We start from the raw sequence: 20,091 nt of genomic DNA, 5'->3' as shown, positions 1-20,091 counted from the left end.
TGGGGCTTGGTTTTAGGACTAAGCCCTTCCCACCCTTTTTGATGTGGGCTGGTACACTCCCATCATGCCCCAGATAAGTGACTTTGTATTAGAGACTTCCCTATTTTGTATATTGGATTAAAGGTTTTGATTTCTGCACTATAAAGTGGGGCAGACTGGGAGCTTGCTCTCTCTCGTTTTCTGAGATTAGCATAAGAGAGGAGAGCAGAGAGAGGCCACATGGAGGAGGCCAGGAGAAACAGCCAAGATGGTGGAGTGCTGAGGGAGAAGCCAGTTTGTGCAGAGAGAAGGAAGGAGACGGGGAACAGAAGTGAGTAAGTCTGGTGAGCTAGAAACCTTTGATTCTAGGAAACTCAGATAAGTCAGTAGCTTTGTGAGCACTGAATGAGTGGGTTTTGGAGCCCAGCGTATGTTTTTACTTGCCCGCCGGGTGCAAGCTAGGTTTAAAGATGATGGCCCAACAGTTCTTGGCTCCATATGTTTCATTACAGACTGTCTGAATCCAATGCGAACCTGCATGGGCCAGGAGGCTGTGATGGTGGCCCTGGCTACCTGCCATACAATTTCCTCTGCTTAAAGCACTCTTTATTCAACCTTATATTTTTTCTGTTTGGACTTTAGGCCACTACATTGTAATCAAGAAATGTCCCTGGTCAGAGAGCTGAGGCCATCTTAGGGCTTACCTTAGGTGTTTTCCTTCTTTCCAGAATTAGTCTTCTGCCTATTATTTAATGCCAGAAAAAGTTGTCTCTATATATTTTGTCTACTTTTATGATAGTTTATGGTGGGATGGCTAGTTTAGTACCAGTTATTTTGTTATATTCAGCAATATAATTTCAAAGCCTGTTTAGATAGGGAATATATTTTTTAAAAGAAAAAAAGATTTCATTTTTTTTCAGACATTTCCCCTGCACCCCATTCGCCTGTCAGCCATTGTTTATTGCCTGTCCTCTGTGATTGGCACAGGGCATATAATGGGGATGAGACACAGTTTCTGTCCTCAAGGAGTATAGTATACCTCTTAGTGGATTAGGTGGCCAGCAAATAGGAAGTTTAAGTCTGTTTTGTTTTTGTTTTTTTACTACACTTTTATTGATGCATAACATACATTGTTATGGTTCCTCCTTCTCGTTCTAGTATGTTAACTTGTAATATGAGGACAAAGAAGATTAACCCACCTTTTCCAAAGGAGAAGCTAAGCTCAAAAAACACTTTTGTAGACAGCTATTTCTTAATTATTAACCATTACATTTGCATTATTTTGAAATAATTAGCAAGTGCTATAAAAATGTTGTTTATCTGCACGTGTTGGTTTCACTAGAGGTGCAGAAATCAGATATCAGTTTTTGTCTCTGACTTCTATAGTTAGTATTTAATAATCAAAACAGGCCCTGGCCAGTCGTCCTGGCGTGCAGGAGTCCCGGGTTTGATTCCCGGCCAGGGCACTCAGGAGAGGCGCCCATCTGCCTCTCCACCCCTCCCCCTCTCCTTCCTCTCTGTCTCTCTATTCCCCTCCCGCAGCCAAGGCTCTATTGGAGCAAAAGATGGCCTGGGTGCTGGGGATGGCTTCTTGGCCTCTGCCCCAGGCGCTAGAGTAGCTCTGGTCGCAACAGAGCGACCCCCCCGGTGGGCGTGCCGGGTGGATCCCGGTGGGGCGCATGCGGGAGTCTGTCTGACTGCCTCCCCGTTTCCAGCTTCAGGAAAAAAAAAAAAAAAATCAAAACACTTTTTTTTAACTTTCATTTTTATAAGGTCCTCCTAACTCATGAAAAACAAACTTTTCTTCACTGTGCTTCATATATTGCCACTGACAACCTGATAATCTTCGGCTCAGGGCCTGGATGTTGAATGGTTTTGCCACTAATCTCCGACACTGGTGTATGATTGGATATGGAGCAGATTTTCTTCCTTTTCTTTTGTGACCTCCAACCAAGACTAGATTGATTTTAGATTGATTATAGAATATTAACAGCTTGAAAAACTGTTGTTTTTTCCCTAGTAAAATGCCCTTTAATATTGACTTAGAAATAAGATTTGTTAAACTACTACAAGGTTCTATCTTATCCATGTGGTAAAATTTCTAAAACCTCCCAGGGTAAGAGAATTTTTTTTTAAAGAATTTTTATGAGCTTATTTGAGCCAAAGAGAATTTTTTATTAAAGAACTTAAGACAATTCTTATGGGGAAAATAAGCTATAGTATAAATTTAATATACAAAATTAATGGGAAATCAATTGCATGTTATCATCTTCACTAATTATAGTGCATTTATTATTTCTTATACTTTTAAGTATTTTATTTTCCCATTGTTACATTTAATATTAGCATTTTTCAAGTGTGGTCCTTCATCCAAATGTTTAGTTCCTTTCTAATTTTTGATTGAGAGTTGTTGATTCCTGCCTCCTACTATGGTAGAAGATATAGAATAACTGTATGCTTGAAATGAAATAAAAAACCTTACTTGTTTTTACTTTTCTATTACCAAGCACACCAAGTCAGACTTACACATTTCTGCTCTGTTTCTTTTTATAGATGCTGATATTTACCCAAACTTATAATTCTAGGAAGTTATTGTAATAGCCTCACACCTGCAATATTCACAGTATACCTTATTTACTTAATGGTCTATGCGTATGTGTGTACTTAATTAGGTACTCTTAAGGGCTTTCTTCTGGCATTCTAGTTTTTTCATGAACTCCAGGGTGACTGCCACCTTCATAGCAGAAAGTTTTGTGGTAGATAACATTCGGGAAAGTTTAGCCTCACTTGTTCGTTCTATCCACTTAATAGCATTATACCTATGTTCATCCTCACAAGATAGGATTTATAAGCTTATATGTATATAATATTAGGCTACGTATATCTTGTGCTAATATTAAAGTAGATATATGGAAAAGAGTAGGATAATTTGGTGAAAAAGTAAAATAAATTGGTAAAAAGGCACATGATTTTAAGGTCTGTGTAGACATGCAAACTATTTCTTTAAAGTATCTACCTTTTCAGTAACTTGATTTTTCCCCAAATTTATTTTATTTTTTAAACTAAGTGTATTGGAGTGACACTAGTTAGTGACATTACATAAAGTATAGAATTCTACAATAATACAGCATTTGTGTGTTGCATTGTGTGCGTACCATCCAAAGTCTAGTCTCTCTCCGTCACCATAAATTTTGCCCCCTTTACCCTTTTTAACCCCTCTGGTAACCACTCTTCTATTGTCTGTCTCTGAATTTGTTTGTTGCTTTCTGTTTTATATTCTACATATGAGTGAAATCATATGGTTCTTGTCTTTTTCCTTCCTTATTTTGCTTAGCATGATGCTCTCAGGATCCATCCACGTTGTTGCAAATGATGATATTTCATTCTTTCTTGTGGCTGAGTAGTATTCCATTGTGTACATCCTTTTTATCCACTCATCCATTGAATTTATCCACTCAGCTGTTGATTTGGTTGTTTCTATATCTTGGCTACTATGCATAATGCTGCAATGAACATGGGGCACATATATCCTTATGTACCCTTATGAGTAAATGTTTGCAAATTTTTCAGGTGGATACCCAGAAAAGGATTGCTGGGTCATATGGTAGCTCTATTTTTAATTTTTGAAGGAACTTCCATACTGTTTTCCAATAGGGAGTCATTAATTCCAGTTACTATAGTTCAGTAAAATGCATTTCTTTGGCAACACTCTTTATCTGGAGTCCCCTTTTAGTTTAAATAAGCAAGGTTTTACTGTATTTTGAATTTTAACAATGATTGCTGTTTATGATGGCAAATATTTAAGATGCAGAACTTGCAGTATTGCTCTTTCAGTTGTGAGCGACTGTTGTCATTATTGATCAAATAGTAATGATAGGAAACCTTTCAATCCTTTTGAGACTGTTTCTTCTGACCTGTCCACCCCACTCTCCTCTCAATTGCATTTTTAACAAAGTAGAAACATACTGTCTTTATTATCAGAGAGAATATATGTTTACTGCTTGCTTCCATTTCCTCTCTCTGTCTTTTCAAATACAATTGTAAATAATTTGTATGTGCATGGAAAGGATATATATATATTAATGGGTTTGGGCTAAGACAATTGTGAAAAATGTTTCGGCATTGCATAGGGCGTATGTGTTTTGATTTGTTGATAGGAATAATCACAGCATTGTAAGTTTTGAGGTGAATAAGTGATGAGAACATCATCAAAGTGTCCAGTCCTACAAAATGTCTTTCTCTACTGACAGTAATTTTTTTGACTGCTGTATTGCAGCTGTTGAAAATGGACAGATGGATGTGTTAAGGCTGTTGCTTCGACATGGAGCAAATGTTAATGGATCCCATTCTATGTGTGGATGGAATGCCTTGCACCAGGCTACTTTCCAGGTAACTTCAGAATTTATTATTTCATCTACATGTAAATTGTGTGTTTTACCCTTTTAAAATGACAGCTCTATACAGTTTTTGCTTTCTACTTGCCTGTGATTTATGATGGTTAGTGCAGAACAGAAAAGGCAGTCTAAATGCTAATGATCATTCTGAATAAGCCAACTGGTCTAGTAGTTTCAGCAGTTTTGGGCAACAGGAATTGTCTAAGTTTTTCAAATGTTGATAGCATAGTTAAGAGACCCTCAGAATATTTGGGACATAAGTTGATAAGGAGCAATGGCTTGTTTTATGTATAGCCCTGTGTTTAGAAACTGATAACTCTTTACTGCTTGGACTAGGAAGCTAATTTTGCAGGATTTTATAAGGATTATAATTCCTAGAGATCAGTGTTTCATTTGTTTATGTTAATGGGCTTGCTAAAGATATAGAATAATCTGATTGTTTAATACTCCCTTCTCATTGAGCTTTTTAAAAAAGGTTTTCCTTTAATGAGGATAGAAAACAAAACAAAGTAAAACAATAAGAAAAGAGATACCTTCTATTTTCTTTGTTTACTCTTATTTAAAATATGAATCTGTGCTTTAGGAAAATGCTGAGATCATAAAATTACTTCTTAAAAGAGGAGCAAACAAGGAATGCCAGGATGACTTTGGAATCACACCTTTATTTGTGGCTGCTCAGTATGGCAAGCTAGAAAGTTTGACCATACTTATTTCATCGGGTAAGATTAATCCATTAGCCTTTGCACTGTTAAGATCATGAGTTTTAACTGTGTATCTTCCTAGGAAGAATTATTCTTGACCAGATATAAATCAGGTTGTGAAATTTATAATTTTATACTAGTGGTAAATAAGAGTGCATACCAGTTGATTTATAAGCCTGGTTACTAAGTGTCTATTACTAACATAATGTAATTGTAAAGGCAGTAGGCAAGGCCACCATTACAGCTGCCTGACCCATGCAGGTTTGCATTAGATTCAAACAGACGGTAACGAAACAATGGAGCCCAAAACTAGTGGGCCATCATCTTTAATCCTAGCTGGCACCTGGCGGGAAAGTAGAAACATACGCTGGGCTCCAAAACCCACTCATTCAGTGCTCACAAAGCCACTGACTTATCCTAGTTTCCTAGAATCAAAGGATTCTAGCTCACGAGACTTATTCACCTCTGTTCCCCATCTCCTTCCTTCTCCCTACACAAACTCTGCACAAACTGGCTTCTCCTTCAACACTCTGCCATCTTGGCTGCTTCTCCTGGCCTCCTCCTCATGGCCTTTCTTTGCTCTCTGCTCTCTCCTCTAATACTAATCTCAGGAACTGAGAGAGCAAGCTCCTGGTCTGCCCCACTTTATAGTGCAGAATCAAAACCTTTAATCCAATATACAAAACAGGGAAGTCTTTGATACAAAGTCCACCCCACATCAAAAAGGGTGGGAAAGGCTTAATCCTAAAACCAAGCCCCAGGCTACAAGGATCCTGCCTGCCCACAGCCCGCCCCCAACACACATTAATATAATCACGCCCATTCCAAGCATAAGGGCAACTAATATCACCTGGGAGACAGGCTTCCACCTGGGCAGCGCCATCTTTAACAAAGTGAGCATAATATATTTTATCTGCCCAACAGTAACGCATAGCACTAATTTATCTGAGGAGGAACATAATGATTTATCACTAAAGCAGGTTTATTGGAAACTGAATGATGAGGCTGACCTTTCTTACCGGGACCTGAGCAATTCCAGCTTTCTAGTGTTTTCCCAACTTTTCTACCTGTAAACTTACAGGGGCTGGTTCCTTATCCTTTCTGATACTTTGAAATTGTCAATCAAAATGAAACATTCCTAAAAAAAGGAAAGTTAAGTAGATTTCTTTCTTGACTTAGTTTTTTTTTTCAGTAATAATATCCACTTCTTTCTAAGGCTGATAGTAGGTGAAGCATCCAGCTTGTATTAAGTTAAGATTTTACTTGTCTAGACATGTTGAATGTCCAGTTGGAATTTGTAAAGTTTCCACAAACTCATTTATGTTTTCCATAGTTTTGTACCCATTTCACAGCTTTGATTCATTAAAGGTGTATTTATGGAACATCCTTTCAAAAAAGTAGTTCTTTTCCCCTTGATAATGATGATTTTCCCACTGAGATATATTCCAGAAATTTAAAAATTCTTATTGTCATGTAGTAATGCCATGCTTAGCCTATTTAACACGTTAATTGTCAATGAGAAAAGTTTGGGGATGGTCTGTTAATTTCAAAACCTTTACAAATATTGAGGTCACTTTCAACTTATTTGTATTTTTATATACTGGCATCTAAATAATTGATTAGATTTATACTTTAAAAAATGAGCTCAGAAACCCATTTAAATAGATGTTTTCCCTTTGATTGTAGGTTCTGTCATGCATTGGTCATGGAGATAAAGGGTGTCATGGTCAATATTAGTTTCAGGCACAGTCTTCATGTATGTCATATCTACTGGAATTTTTTTTCCCATAAAACTTAGCCTGAATTGTTTAGTGGCATCTACAAAGGTTCATAATTTAGGTTTTTTCTTGTCTTTTCCAGTAATTATTAGAAATGTTATGCACATTTGCTTTTTACCTTTTTAAATGAATATTGTAAACACAAAGTGCTTGTTCAAGGAAGGACTAGAGTGAAATGAATCCCTCATCGAATAAGATTTTTGTTTTAACTTAAAAATGAACTCTAAAATATTAATAACTTCTTTTCTTGCCAACATAAAATCAAAAACAATTTTAAGTTATCAGCAAGTTAGGTAAATCAGTATGTTTATACAGTATCCACTGAGGGGAGGAAATGATTGTACAGTTGACCTTTAAACAATGTGGTGATTAGGGGCTGTAACACACACACAGTTGAATATCTGCATATAATTTTGACTCCTGCAAAAGTTACCTACTAATAAGCCTACTGTTGGCTGACAGTCTTACTGATAACCTTAATAATTGATTAACACATATTGTTTTATGTATTATACACTGTATTCTTACACTAAACTAAATTAGAAAAAAGAAATGTTATTAAGAAAATCGAAAGAGAAAATACATTGACTGTACTGTTTTGCATTTATTGATATTGTAACTTTACATCATCTATTTATAAGATGGAGAAAATATCCGCACATAATTGGACCTGTGCTGTTCAAACCTGTATTGTTCGAGTCATCTGTACTATGAAATATGAAACCTTTTTAAGGAAGTGCTTTGGAATTTATGTTCGTTATCATGTTATTTTACCCCACACATTAGGATCATCTGTTAAATGTTTTATTTTGTATTAGGTGCAAATGTCAATTGTCAAGCCTTGGACAAAGCTACTCCCTTGTTCATTGCTGCTCAAGAGGGCCACGCAGAATGTGTGGCGCTTCTGCTGTCCAGTGGGGCAGATCCTAATCTCTACTGTAATGAGGACAACTGGCAGTTACCTATTCATGCAGCTGCACAAATGGGCCATACAGAGTAAGTATTAAAAATGAAAATAAAAATGGTCTCATAATTAAAAGGTAATAAGTCAGTCTTCTGGGCCAGACGCATTACCTCCAAACAAAATCCTTGGCATTTCCTTCTCTACCAAACTGCCAAGTGACTGGGTCCATGCCATGTCTGTGCCCATGTGATGCCCAGCTCCTTTCAGTCATGCACTTCCCTACTGTACGGCAGGCACAGTGGCTGGAAATGGAAACAACCCTGGGGCTTTCTCAGGGTGTGGAGTCTTCCCCCTGGTTTCTCAAGCCATGGCCATACTCCTGCTATTCTCCAGTTTTATCCCAGGCATCTTTAGTTAACTATCTGATGGCCTTATTCAACTTGTTTACCTTACCTCCCTGATCCCAGAAAGCTTTTGAGTTTGTGACTCCTATTGGAACCCAGTCTTTCTTTTGTGTGGTCTGGGTAGTTCTCCCATCTTAGTGGTAAGGTAAATAATTACTAAAGTCCAAACTAGTACTCCCCCCCCCCCCCCTTATATTACTCTTTTTCCTTAACCAGAAGTTCTCATGACATTTTTGGTATTTTCTGTAAAGAGAGAGGCTAAAAGATGGTTGGTACTCTCTGAAATTGGGGGTTCCAAGGAATTTTGGAAGCTAATAATCTGGTTATACATATGAGAATACAACAGTTTTATCTTAACATAAATTGACACTGAGTGGGTTTTTAAAACATGTATTTAAATACTTTAGAGCCATAAGTCTACAATAATATCTTTATAACTATTGTTAGCATTATTTAATTAAAAAATAATAGTGAAATCGTCATTAGTATGTATGCATAGTAGGAAAACAGATTCTGCAATTTGGTTATTATGCCACTAGGTGGCCTGGTATTTTACTATTTTCTTAAAGATATTTATAAGCATTTTTGTGCCGCTTCAAAGAGTATTTTTCAAACCAATTAAAAAAAGTTTATTAAATTTAAGACATTTACACAAATTCTTTAATACAGTAGTTAGGTTTTAAAATTTGATATTTTTCTCTATTCTTGATTGTTTATTTAAACATAAATCTTAGGTGCAATTATACGCTTAGCTTTAAATAGATACCAAAACCCTGCTGGGAATTAGACCTCATTTATTCTCAATTTTGAGAATTCTATTTGTCATGGACCAGCGCAGCTCTTAATTCTGGGTTTTGAATGAGAATGGTGCGGAATTAAGAAAACAGACTTATTAAGAAGAAAGGGTGGGATTGGGAGGACTCTTCAATGCTGATGGCAATATCTGAGTGCCCCATAGCCCCAGTTTGCTTTATTATATAGCCATACGCAAATCAAGGAAGTCCTTGATACAAAATTACACATCTGAGGCTAAAACAGGAACTCTTCCAAGGCATAAACAGGAATCCCCCCACTATGCATAAGTGAAATCAACCAACATCTGAACAAAATAAGAGGAAGGGCATGTATATTGCTTCCAGCAACTTAAGCAAGCAAGTGAAATGGGTGCAAATACTCAGCATCATAGCCAATATGGAGGTGGTGGGGGGAGAACTTAGCCTTTTGCTAAGCCTCGAATCTACAAGGGCTTTTTGCCATTTGTGGTCTACAACATATCCCCCCTTTTTATTTTTAATTTCTGTGCTGAGATTTGCACTCATCTGATTTCCTAGTTTCCCTGATTCTAATTTGCAGGCAGACTGAAAAAACACAGAACAAACAAAATTAGTTAGCCAATGCTATCAGATATCCAAATAAACTTTCTAATACATTACAGTGATTAAAGCTTTTAAGCAAATTCTTAGCCACTATAACAAGAATCTATAAAAGAGTAATGTCCAACAAATTAAAAAAAAAACACTAAAAAAAAGAGTAATGTCCTTAACATGTTCACCAAATCCAAGTTGGCACCAACACCATTCCAAATCCCTGCAAATGCAACCCAACCCCAGTTCAGTCTGTTAGGAGCTGTCACAAGGAGCAGGAGTCCAGGAAAAGTCTTCATGGCACTGGAATTGTTGTCATATTTCTATACTTTGCAGCTCGCGTCCAAGTCCCAGTGACCGCTGCTTCTAGCTGGTAATGATTCAGGTAGACTGGAAAAGCCATCTGCAGCATGTGTGGGGATGGAGCTTCTGTTCTCTTCAAAACTGGAGAGCTGAACCCAGGGGGCCTTTCTCTGGAGCTTACAGCCGTGGGGTGGTGAGAAGAACCTTGGGATACACTAAGCTGGGTGGTGGAGGTAAATTTGTAAGTTGGCAAAAAGGAGAAAGAGCTCTAAATTAGAAGTAGGTCCCAGCCTAAAATATGAATGGGGCATTGAGGCAGGAGGAATAAAGGAAACACTGTATATTAAACAAAGCAGCAGAAAATAGGACTATCAACACCCACAACAGAGATCTTCGAGGGAATGAATAAAAACCCGAATATTCAGGCAAGACATAGTAAGTGGCCCTTGTGTCCGTAGAAATGAGATCAGTTTACCTGCTACTTGGAAGAAATACCCTAGGCTTGTCCACATGAGATGGGGTCAACGGCCCTGGGCACCTTTAGCCTTCAGTGGCAAGTCCCAGGAGGTTGGACAAGGTTAGGTCACAGGTGGCTGGAGCAGGGCTGGACGAGACTGAACCCTCCCTTAGAGGAGTGAGGGGGAAGCCTACCTTCCAGTGTCCCTTTTTTCCACAGCAAAGGCATATCCTGGTGGGGGCCAAGAATCCTGGCAGCCTTTAGTTCAATGACCTTCCTTTCCACTATTGAAGCAGATGGCGTCCTATGAGGCCCCTTAGGGACGTTGGAACCTTTAAGGGCGTATGCCAAGAGCTGGTATTTCACCTGATCTCTTTTGGGCTTTTTCTGCCTCTTGGTCATTACAGACCTTAAAAGCCATACTCAGAAGATCTCACTTAGGGGTTTGAGGATCCCCATTTGCCTATATAAACCTTTTCCGTATATCTGGAGCTATTTGGAAAAAGACAAGACAGTGTTATTAGCTGGATCAAATAAAAGAGGGTAGAAGTTTGCAGGAGAAAAAGATTTGGCACCTCCTGTTCATCAGCATTCAAAAGAAAGTTTTTAAAGATAAGGTAGATTTGCAGGAGTTCCAGGATATGACTCCCCCTTTTATATTTTTTAAAATTGACCTTAAATATTTGCTGGGTATATTTTAATAATACCTTGACTTTAAAGATTGTAAGAAATACCTACGGGTATTTCAAAAGGTTTGACAAAATATAGTAAATGCTTTTCCTACATATGTAGGAGTATTGTCAGTTTTAACCAGTGTAGGAAATCCAATAATAGAAAATGCATACGGACAATGAGTTATAACATGCTTAGCAGCCTCTCCAGTTCTGGCAGAGGCTACTATAAATCCAGAAAAAGTATCCACTGTAACGTTTGCCAAATGAAGGTATATGAGTAACATCCATTTGCCAAAGTTGTCCTGATAGGAGTCCTCGAGGATTAACTCAGAACAAAGGGACAGATTGTAGTATAGGACACCTTGGACAGGGTTTAACAATCTGCCATGCTGTTCCCGAGAAAGTTGAAACTTTATGCAGGGCTGCAGCGTTCTGGGGATGAATAGTATGAGACTGGATTGCTTGATCTGTCATGGTTGCTCCAATAATTTTCTTTTGGGTAGTTTGATCAACAGGACATTCCCTTGTGCTAAAGCTCCAAGGAGCATGGAGTGAGCTCGAGTATGTCCTATAAAACATGGAGCTCTATGTTGACGTACAAGTCTTTGAAGAAGGAGAAACTGCTGAAATAGTTCATCAGCAGTTGTCCCTAAGACAGCAGTCTCTATAGTGGAAACAACCATAAGTAAATATTTGCTGTCTTATATAGATTAAAGGAGGAACATGGCAAATGCTGAAAAGCCATGATAATGGCATGTAATTCTAGTCTTTGAGCTGATTTTTAAAGCGACTGTTTCAGTAAAAACTTGTCCATCGATTATTAATCCTACTATTCCTGAGCTGGACCCATCAGTAAAGACTGTAGGTGCTTCAGGAATGGGCTCATTAACAATTGTTTTAGGAAATACAAATGTAGTAATTAATGAAAATTGAACTATTTTATTAGCTGGGTAGTGAGAATCAATTTGGCCTGTAAAATTTACAAAAGCAATTTGCCATTTAGTGGAAGTTTCCCAGAGCCATTGTTGTTGATCCTTTGAAAAAGGAACAACAATATTTGAGGCTCAATACCTATAAGCTTTAAGAGTTGTCTATGCCCCTTAATAATCAAGGAGGCGACAAGATCAAAATACAGAGATAAAAACTTTCTTAGGAGTAACAGCCAAATGGATCGTTTCAATAGGACCTGAAGCTTGCCACAATAGTCCCGTTGGAGTGTAACTCAAGGGACAAATTAGTAAGGCAATTGATTCTTCAGGATTTATGCGTTTCAGTTGTGCTTGTTGCAAGGCCTTTTCTACAAGCTTTAAAGCTTGTTGTCCTGCAACTGTAAGTAGCTGAGGAGAAGCTGGTTCAGCCAAGCCTCTAAAAATATCAAAAAGTGGCTTCAGTTCCCTGGTAGTTAATTTCAAAGAAGGTCTAAGCCAATTAATATCTCCTAATAATTTCTGGAAATCATTTAAAGTTTGCAAATGATCTGTCCTGATTTCTAATTTTTGTGGGCGAATTTGTTGTCCCTCAATAATTTGTCCTAAATAAGAAAAAGGTAAAGATTGCTGTACCTTTTCAGGAGCTATATAAAGTCCTGATTCTTTCAAAGAATATTCTGGTTGTTGCAAAATGGTGAACACAGTGTCTTTTTTTTTTTTTTTTGAACACAGTGTCTTTATCTGAATGAGTAATAAGAATATTATCCACATAATGAATTATGTACATCTTAGGGTGCTGCCTTCATACTGGAGAGATAGCTTGAGAAATGTATAAATATTTTGGCACAAGGTAGGACTGTTAGCCATACCTTGAGGCAAAACTCTCCACTGGTATTGCTTCACTGGAGCCTGGAAATTAAGTGAAGGAACACTGAATGCAAAACGCTTGCAATCATGAGGGCTTAAAGAAATAGTAAAAAAGCAATCCTTCAAGTCAATAATTACAAGGTGAAAATTTCACGGAATGGCAGTAGGAGAAGGGAGTCCTAGCTGGAGAGGACCCATAATTTCCATAGTCTTATTTATTACTCTCAAATCTTGGAATAGCCTCCAGTTTCCTGATTTCTTTTTAATGACAAATATAGCCGTATTCCATGGGCTATTAGATGATTCAATGTGCCCAAGCTGCAACTACTCTTGTACCAATCGAGCAGCTGCCCTAAGTTTCTCCTGAGAAAGGGGCCATTGGTTTACCCATACAGGATTATCTCATTTCCAAGTAATTGGTTCTGCACAATGCACTATTGGGGTAGCAGGAGCTACCAAGGCCCCTATGCTAAATTTTGATATCCTAATCCATGCATCTTCTGGTATTGGGTGCCACTTCTATGGGGGTGAGAATTCCCCACTGTTCTTTCCCTAGTCCCTTAGTAGGCAAAAATCCCTGATCAAGTATTTGAGTACTAACTAAACTATTAGGACTGACAAGCAACGCTCCCATATTTTTCAAAACATCTCTACCCCACAAATTAACTGGCAATCCAGGGAGCATATAAGGCTGAAAAAGTCCAGAATTACCTTCTTTATCGTCCCATTGTAAAAAACTATAGCTTTGTTGAGGGATTTACTCTGCCCTATACCTTGTAATTCTGTGGCTGCTGCATAAGTGGGCCAGGAAGGAGGCCAATGTAGCTTAGCAATAACAGATACATCAGCTCTGGTATCTAAAAGTCCTTTAAATTTATGCCCTTGTATTGTTACTTCCATTTCAGGACGTTCCTGACCTATTTTTTGAATCTAGTAGGCAAAATCAGAGGAGGAATTTTCTCGGGGTCCCTTTTGCAGGGTTTGGCCCGAGAAGCAGAATTAGCATTTTTATACTATTCTTCTAACTACCTGAAGCAGCTTGAGACAAATTCTTGAAATGACTTATTAGGGCTCTGCTTAATTTTGCTCAATTTCTTTGTTTTGCCTACCTGAGTATATAACCTTACACATAAACAAGACAATTTATTCACAAAAACACAAGTATAACATATAACTTTGATTAATCCTAATACTTGAATTGCTATTTGGCTCCTAACTCTGAACACGTGTCACAATGCACTAACCAAATTAGTAAGTCTTAAGGATCTACATTCTATTCTATTTAAATTTAAATGAGCGCTCCTTACAAGTTCTAAAATAATTTTATTTTTTAAATATTAGAGCCAGTATTTCCAATCTTTGCATGCAAGACATCAATTCAGGCCTCAAAAACAGACACATTTAGACATTAAACAAAGATATCACAGAAACAAGATTTAGACGAACCAAACAAACCAGAGAAAAAGCTGGGATTTCAGAGCACAACCAGATTAGAAAGATGCCTGCCTGATTTTAGTCAGGGTGTTTTCTGACAGAAGGACTGAAGGATGGGACTAAATGAAATCTCCCCGAGAAGATGTGCTCTCGGCAGCTGCTGGGATATTTTCTATAGTCAGATCCAACACAGATCCCCCGCCTCAATTTCTAGGCAAAGAATAAGAAAAAAACAAAATGATCGTCCAGAAGATTGTAGTTAGAACATTAAAGAAAATCAGACCATAACAGGTAAAGCTGTAACTTTCCTAATACCTGAGTCTCCTATCCATTCTCAAATTCTATAGTTGCTGTAATCGGCGGCTCAGTTTGACTATGCTGAGATTTCTCCCCTACCTCAACGGCCCCTTCATGAAAGTCCAACTTCCACAGCAAATAATCAGCCCCAGAGAGACAAGCAATCGCCTTCCAGTCATTTGGGGAAGAGCCTTTGCCCTAATAGTATCTAATAAACCAAGTGAAAAAGAGGCAGTAGGCCCATACTGAACACAAGCAAGTTTAAGCTCTTTCAGAGTTCTAAAGGGTACAGGTTCATGTTCTCGCACTAGTCTCCCTATATCATCCTGTCTTTCTACAACAGGAAAACAGGTAAAGCTATTTATTGTTTCCCCTATATTTCGAGCCTGGTCTATAGATTGTTGGAGAGGGGATTTCCCAGATTTTGAGCTATAGACTCTGGAATCAGCCCAATAAGGGAACGGAGGAGCAGAGGGTTGAACGTAGGAAGGAGCCGAGGGCAGCGGAGGCCCTGCACCTAAGGCAGCCATAGTCGCGGATTTTTTATCCCCTGTCATCCTCAGACTCCCAAGTTATCCTCGTTTTCACATCCCTCTGTTTCCAGCTTACCCTGATACTCTTCAGATAACGGTTTGTCCTCATACGGAAACATTTCTACGAAAAAGTCCCTTATTTTTGGCCCTAACTGTCCCATAATTTTTTACTCCTGGTTATACTTTCCTCAAAAACTTTCTTTACTCATACTGTGTGCACTTCATTTGGGGAGTTCTGTCACCTGCCTTCAGTTTAGTTTCCTCTACTCAAGTCTTCTGTTCAGGTGCCCCTTGTTGCGGACCAGCACGGCTCCTAATTCTGGGTTTTGAGTGAGAATGGTATGGAATTAAGAAAAAGGATGGGATCAGGAGGACTCTTCAATGCTGATGGCAATATCCCAGTGCCCCATAGCCCCAGTTTGCTTTATTATATAGCCATATGCAAATCAAGGAAGTTCTTGATACAAAGTTACACATCTGAGGCTAAAACAGGAGCTCTCCCAAGGTATAAACAGCAATCCTCTTACCATGAATAAGCGAAATCAACCAACATCTGAACAAACAGAGTAAGAGGAAGGGCATGTCAATTGCTTCCAGCAACATAAAGAAGCAAGTGAAGTGGGTGCAAATACTCAACATCATAGCCAATATGGAAGTGGTGGGGGGAGAACTTAGCTTTTTGCTAAGCCTCCAATCTACAATGGCTTTTTGCCATTTACAGTCCACAACACTGTTTGTCACTGATGATTTCCTCCATAGACCACTTCTAAGGTAAGTTCTGTGAGTGTCCTCTGGCACTATTATCATCTTATACCTACCTTAAAAGTATAAGGAAAAGTATCAGAGAGAAAGAATGGACTTTGGAGTAACCCTGCTTTCCTTTTCCCAGAAATGGGGAGTCTCCTAACTTTCGTTAGCCCTACTTTTATTATTTGTTTTTAGAAAAGTAGGTTAGTACTTTCTCTCCAGCTGACTATTAGAGGTAAGTTTACAAATAATCAAAGAAATTCTGTTTTAATGATTTCCTTTAGAACTTTCCCTGCTTACCTGCCAGTTTCTTTATAAATCTGCCTCAGTGTTTAAAGAGCTCATATTCTTTTTCAAATAATAGAATTTAAGCAGAAATTCTGATTTCTTCCTGATGAAAATATTCATTTAAAAATATTACAATTTTTAAAACATTTTTTTGTGGCAGAGACAGAGAGAGGGACAGATAGGGACAGACAGACAGGAAGGGAGAGAGATGAGAAACATCAATTCTTTGTTGCAGTTCCTTAGTTTTTCATTGATTGCTTTCTCATATGTGCCTTGACCGGGGGCTACAGCAAAGTGAGTGAACCCTTGCTCGAGCCAGTGACCTTGGTCTCGAGCCAGTGACCTTGGGCTTCCAGACAGCGACCTTTGGGCTCAAACCAGCAACCATGGGGTCATGTCTATGATCCCATGCTCAAGCCGGAGACCATGTGCTCAAGCTTGTGAGCCTGTGCTCAAGCCGGTAACCTTGAGTTTTGAACCTGGGTCCTCTGTGTCCCAGGCCGATGCTCTTTACACTGCGTCACTGCCTGGTCAGGCAAATAATATATTTCTTGGTATGTTTATATTTGTTACAATGAAGTTTGAAATAATCACATCCTAAAATATCTAACTTAAAATTTGAATTTTGGGGAGTAGGGTCATGGTAGTAAGGCAAATAATTACTGAAAAATTAAGAAAGGACAAATGGTTACCTATTTACTTATAGAAACATTATTTAATTTTGTTTCAGATCTATTTAAGGACCTTTGTTTTAAGCATCAGTAATAAGCATAACATTTTGGAGTATATAGCCTATAATAATTTAATATAGGTAGAAGCTATACTGAAGACAAACTTTTATTAAAGAAATCAATGGATGACTCTTAAATGTATGCTGAAGAGATGTTATCTATATTTACGTGCATATAAAAACATTAAATGCTTCTATATTTGTGTACTTGCAGAATCTTGGACTTGCTAATACCACTTACTAACCGGGTCTGTGACACTGGGCCAGACAAAGTGAGCCCTGTTTACTCAGCAGTGTTGGGAGGGCATGAAGGCTGCCTAGAAGTGTTACTCCAGCATGGCTACAGCCCAGATGCCCAGAAGTGTCTCGTCTATGGATTTAGTTCCCCGCTATGTATGGCTTTCCAGAAGGAGTATGTATATTTGCTGTATTTTTATTTGTTTTTTTCTATATGGAGATGTATTTCCAGCTGACTTTCCTTTTATGATGGAGTTTAATATCTCTTGTGCTAAATTGCTAACTTAAAAACAAAAAACAAACACAATAAAACCCTCTGCACCTTGCTCAAGTACGTAAAAATGAGGTAATAATGCCAGAAGGTCCATGCCAAAAGGTCCTTGATATAATTGGTCCTATACCAAAATGCCCAAAGTGACGTTTGATCCACAACCACCCACCCACCAACCATACCCATGTGTCATTACCAACTAAGCTACCAAGGCAAGAAGGGTTATTACTGACAATAGAACCACAACACAATTACTGGATCAATAAATGATGGTAGTACTTTTTATGTATGACACCAGTAAAATATAAATAAACATTATGGGCTATCTGAACCCATGGATGTTTTCTCATCATGGACATTTTGGATAGGATCAAATATCAAGGACCTTTTGATGAGTACCAAATGCTTCAGTGGACAATTTAGACAAGATCAAATGTCTGCTATTCTATTTAATATAAATATCAAGAACTAAATGTGACACATTAGGAGACTGCACATTATATAAACAATGAAAATCATCAAATACTGAGACAAGAGACGTTTAAAAACTAAGAAAGCAAAATCTAGACCTTATCTTTGGGCCTGTACGTTTTCCATCATTCTGCTCTTTGAAGTTAAAAAAATGTGCACAGAGCCTGGACCAGGTGGTGACACAGTGGATAGAGCATCAAACTGGGATGCTGAGGACCCAGGTTTGAAACCCTGAGGTCGCTGACTTGAACACAGGCTCATTCAGCCTGAACACGGGCTCATCAGCTTAAGTGCAGGCTCGCCGGCTTGAGAATGGGTTTGCCAGCTTGAGCATGGGATCATAGACATGACGCCATGGTCGCTGGTTTGAGCCCAAGGTTTGCTAGCTTGAGCAAGGGGTCACTGGCTCAGCTGGAGCCCCCCAGTCAAGGCACGTATGAGAAAGCAACCAATGAACAATTGAAGTGTCACAACTACGAGTTGACACTTCTCATCTCTCTTTTTGTCTTGTTTCTACTTCTGTCTCTGTCTCTCTCACTAAAAAAAAAAAAAAAAAGGGCACAGAAACAGTGCCCAGATAAAAAGAAGTACAATGAAAGAAAATTCAACATGTTAACAAGATTTATTTTAAACAAGCAGAAATGAGCAAACATCTTGAACATTTTATGCTTGTTGGGCAAACAAGTGTGTTAGGCTTGCTCATTTGTGTTTTGCCTGATTGGTGCATGAGCACAGGGCAGCACCTTGTGTGTATAGTCTATGTAAGGCTGCAGGTGCTTGTCCTCAGGGCGGCAGATTATAATTGCTGATTGCCTGCCACCATTGGGAGGGGCCATTTTTGCTATTGTTTGTGGGAGGTTTCCCTACACACACATACACACACACACACATACTCTCTCTCTCTCTGCCAGTTCTTGCTTGTGAGCCCTGAGAAAGGTTAGTGGTCTACCCTGCCTGCTTGCTTGTCCACCGTTGCGAGACTCTTAATAAATGGAATGGCTCACCATCCTCCAGCTACAGTTCCTTTACAGTCTGCTGAAGTCCAGTGTGAACCTTCATGGCCATGGCCACCAGCTTTACAGTGCTTAATTAGCCAACGAAATATTTAACCAATTTATTAGCTGAATAATCAAAAGTTGACTAAATGGCTTTCAATCATTTGCTGAAAACAAAATAAAGACATTAGATCTTATCAGAGGTACCTATGTGTGATGTTGTGAGGAGAAAGGACACAACAATTTCTATGAAACTAATACATTAAATATGATCAGCATTAATTCGAAAGACAAAATCAGGTCAGTTAGCCATAATCTCTTCCTACAGTAAATTATAAAAGGTGTTAATATTTGTTCAAATTGTCCTGAAACTTCTCAACTTTCCTCTTCTTTCACACATTTCAGTTAAAGGAGTCTTTTTCTTATATTTTCTCATTTCAGTTGAATTAGTCAACTGTTCCCTTCAAAGACTGGCTTTCATGTCACTGTAGTTAATAATCTTTTCAGTCCCTCGCTCCGAGGGACAAAGACTGCTTGTGCACAGTGGTGGAGCACACACCTTTCCATCAGGCCTCAGGGGTGAGGAGAGGGAAAAGTCGCTGCTTCAAATGGAAGCTCATCCCCTCAAAGGGATACCCAGCAAAAACGGTTTCAGAATGCTAATCCTGAGCTAAACAGTTAAATCAGCTAAATAAAACAAAGAAGAAGGGAAAGCGTAAAACCCAGGGCCATTATTTATATTTATTATTTTCATTACCTTATTATATTAATTGTACTACTTGTAAAAGCAGATAGTTCTCTAGAACAGAACAGGCCAGTAGTGCAAGAAGGGCCACAAATACTAAGTATCTAGATCTCAGAAATAACAAAAACACACAAATGAGAAAGCAAAAGTTTTTAATAATGTATCACCAGACAGCTTTATAAACCTTTCAGTGTGTGCTTTTGTTTCTTCTAACACAAAGCAATATGATAATTGGAAGAAGTTTAGAGCTGGCTTTTCCACAAGTGTGTTTTTGTAGAATACTAATTCTGTAAATGGTTCATAGATATTATGTGGGATGAAATAGTTAAAGTTTAGGAAACAGAGTTAAGTAATGTTAAATAGGTTTCTTTCTTGAAAAGTTTCTAAGAATTTTTCTTGTGGTGGTTTGTTTGAAAAGGTTTGAAACATAGGATGAACTTATGTTTACAATAATTATACTATTGTTCCTGTGTTTATAGACTTTTTGGGCATTTTATACTCTTTATTATGCTTATTTCCAGTTAATGATCCTTTGTTTTCCTTTTAAAGCTGCTACTTCTCAGAGGTGTCTGGAATTTGAAGAAAAATA

At 38.3% G+C, this 20,091-nt stretch overlaps 1 protein-coding gene across 7 annotated transcripts in view; it reads left to right on the top strand.

Annotated features, from left to right (window-relative positions):
- Positions 1–20,091, top strand: part of ASB3 (ankyrin repeat and SOCS box containing 3) — a 112,186-nt gene that overhangs the window by 62,660 nt on the left and 29,435 nt on the right. For all 7 annotated transcript variants that reach the window (XM_066267123.1, XM_066267126.1, XM_066267124.1 and 4 more), the window contains 4 exons: positions 4,256–4,368; positions 4,957–5,092; positions 7,671–7,848; positions 16,998–17,195. In XM_066267123.1, the coding sequence (XP_066123220.1) occupies positions 4,256–4,368; positions 4,957–5,092; positions 7,671–7,848; positions 16,998–17,195 (625 nt within the window). The remainder of the gene's footprint in view (positions 1–4,255; positions 4,369–4,956; positions 5,093–7,670; positions 7,849–16,997; positions 17,196–20,091) is intronic.

Source organism: Saccopteryx bilineata, chromosome 3, assembly GCF_036850765.1.
Source record: "Saccopteryx bilineata isolate mSacBil1 chromosome 3, mSacBil1_pri_phased_curated, whole genome shotgun sequence".
NCBI classification, from domain to species: domain Eukaryota; kingdom Metazoa; phylum Chordata; class Mammalia; order Chiroptera; family Emballonuridae; genus Saccopteryx; species Saccopteryx bilineata.
This window is presented reverse-complemented; position numbering and strand designations above follow the sequence as displayed.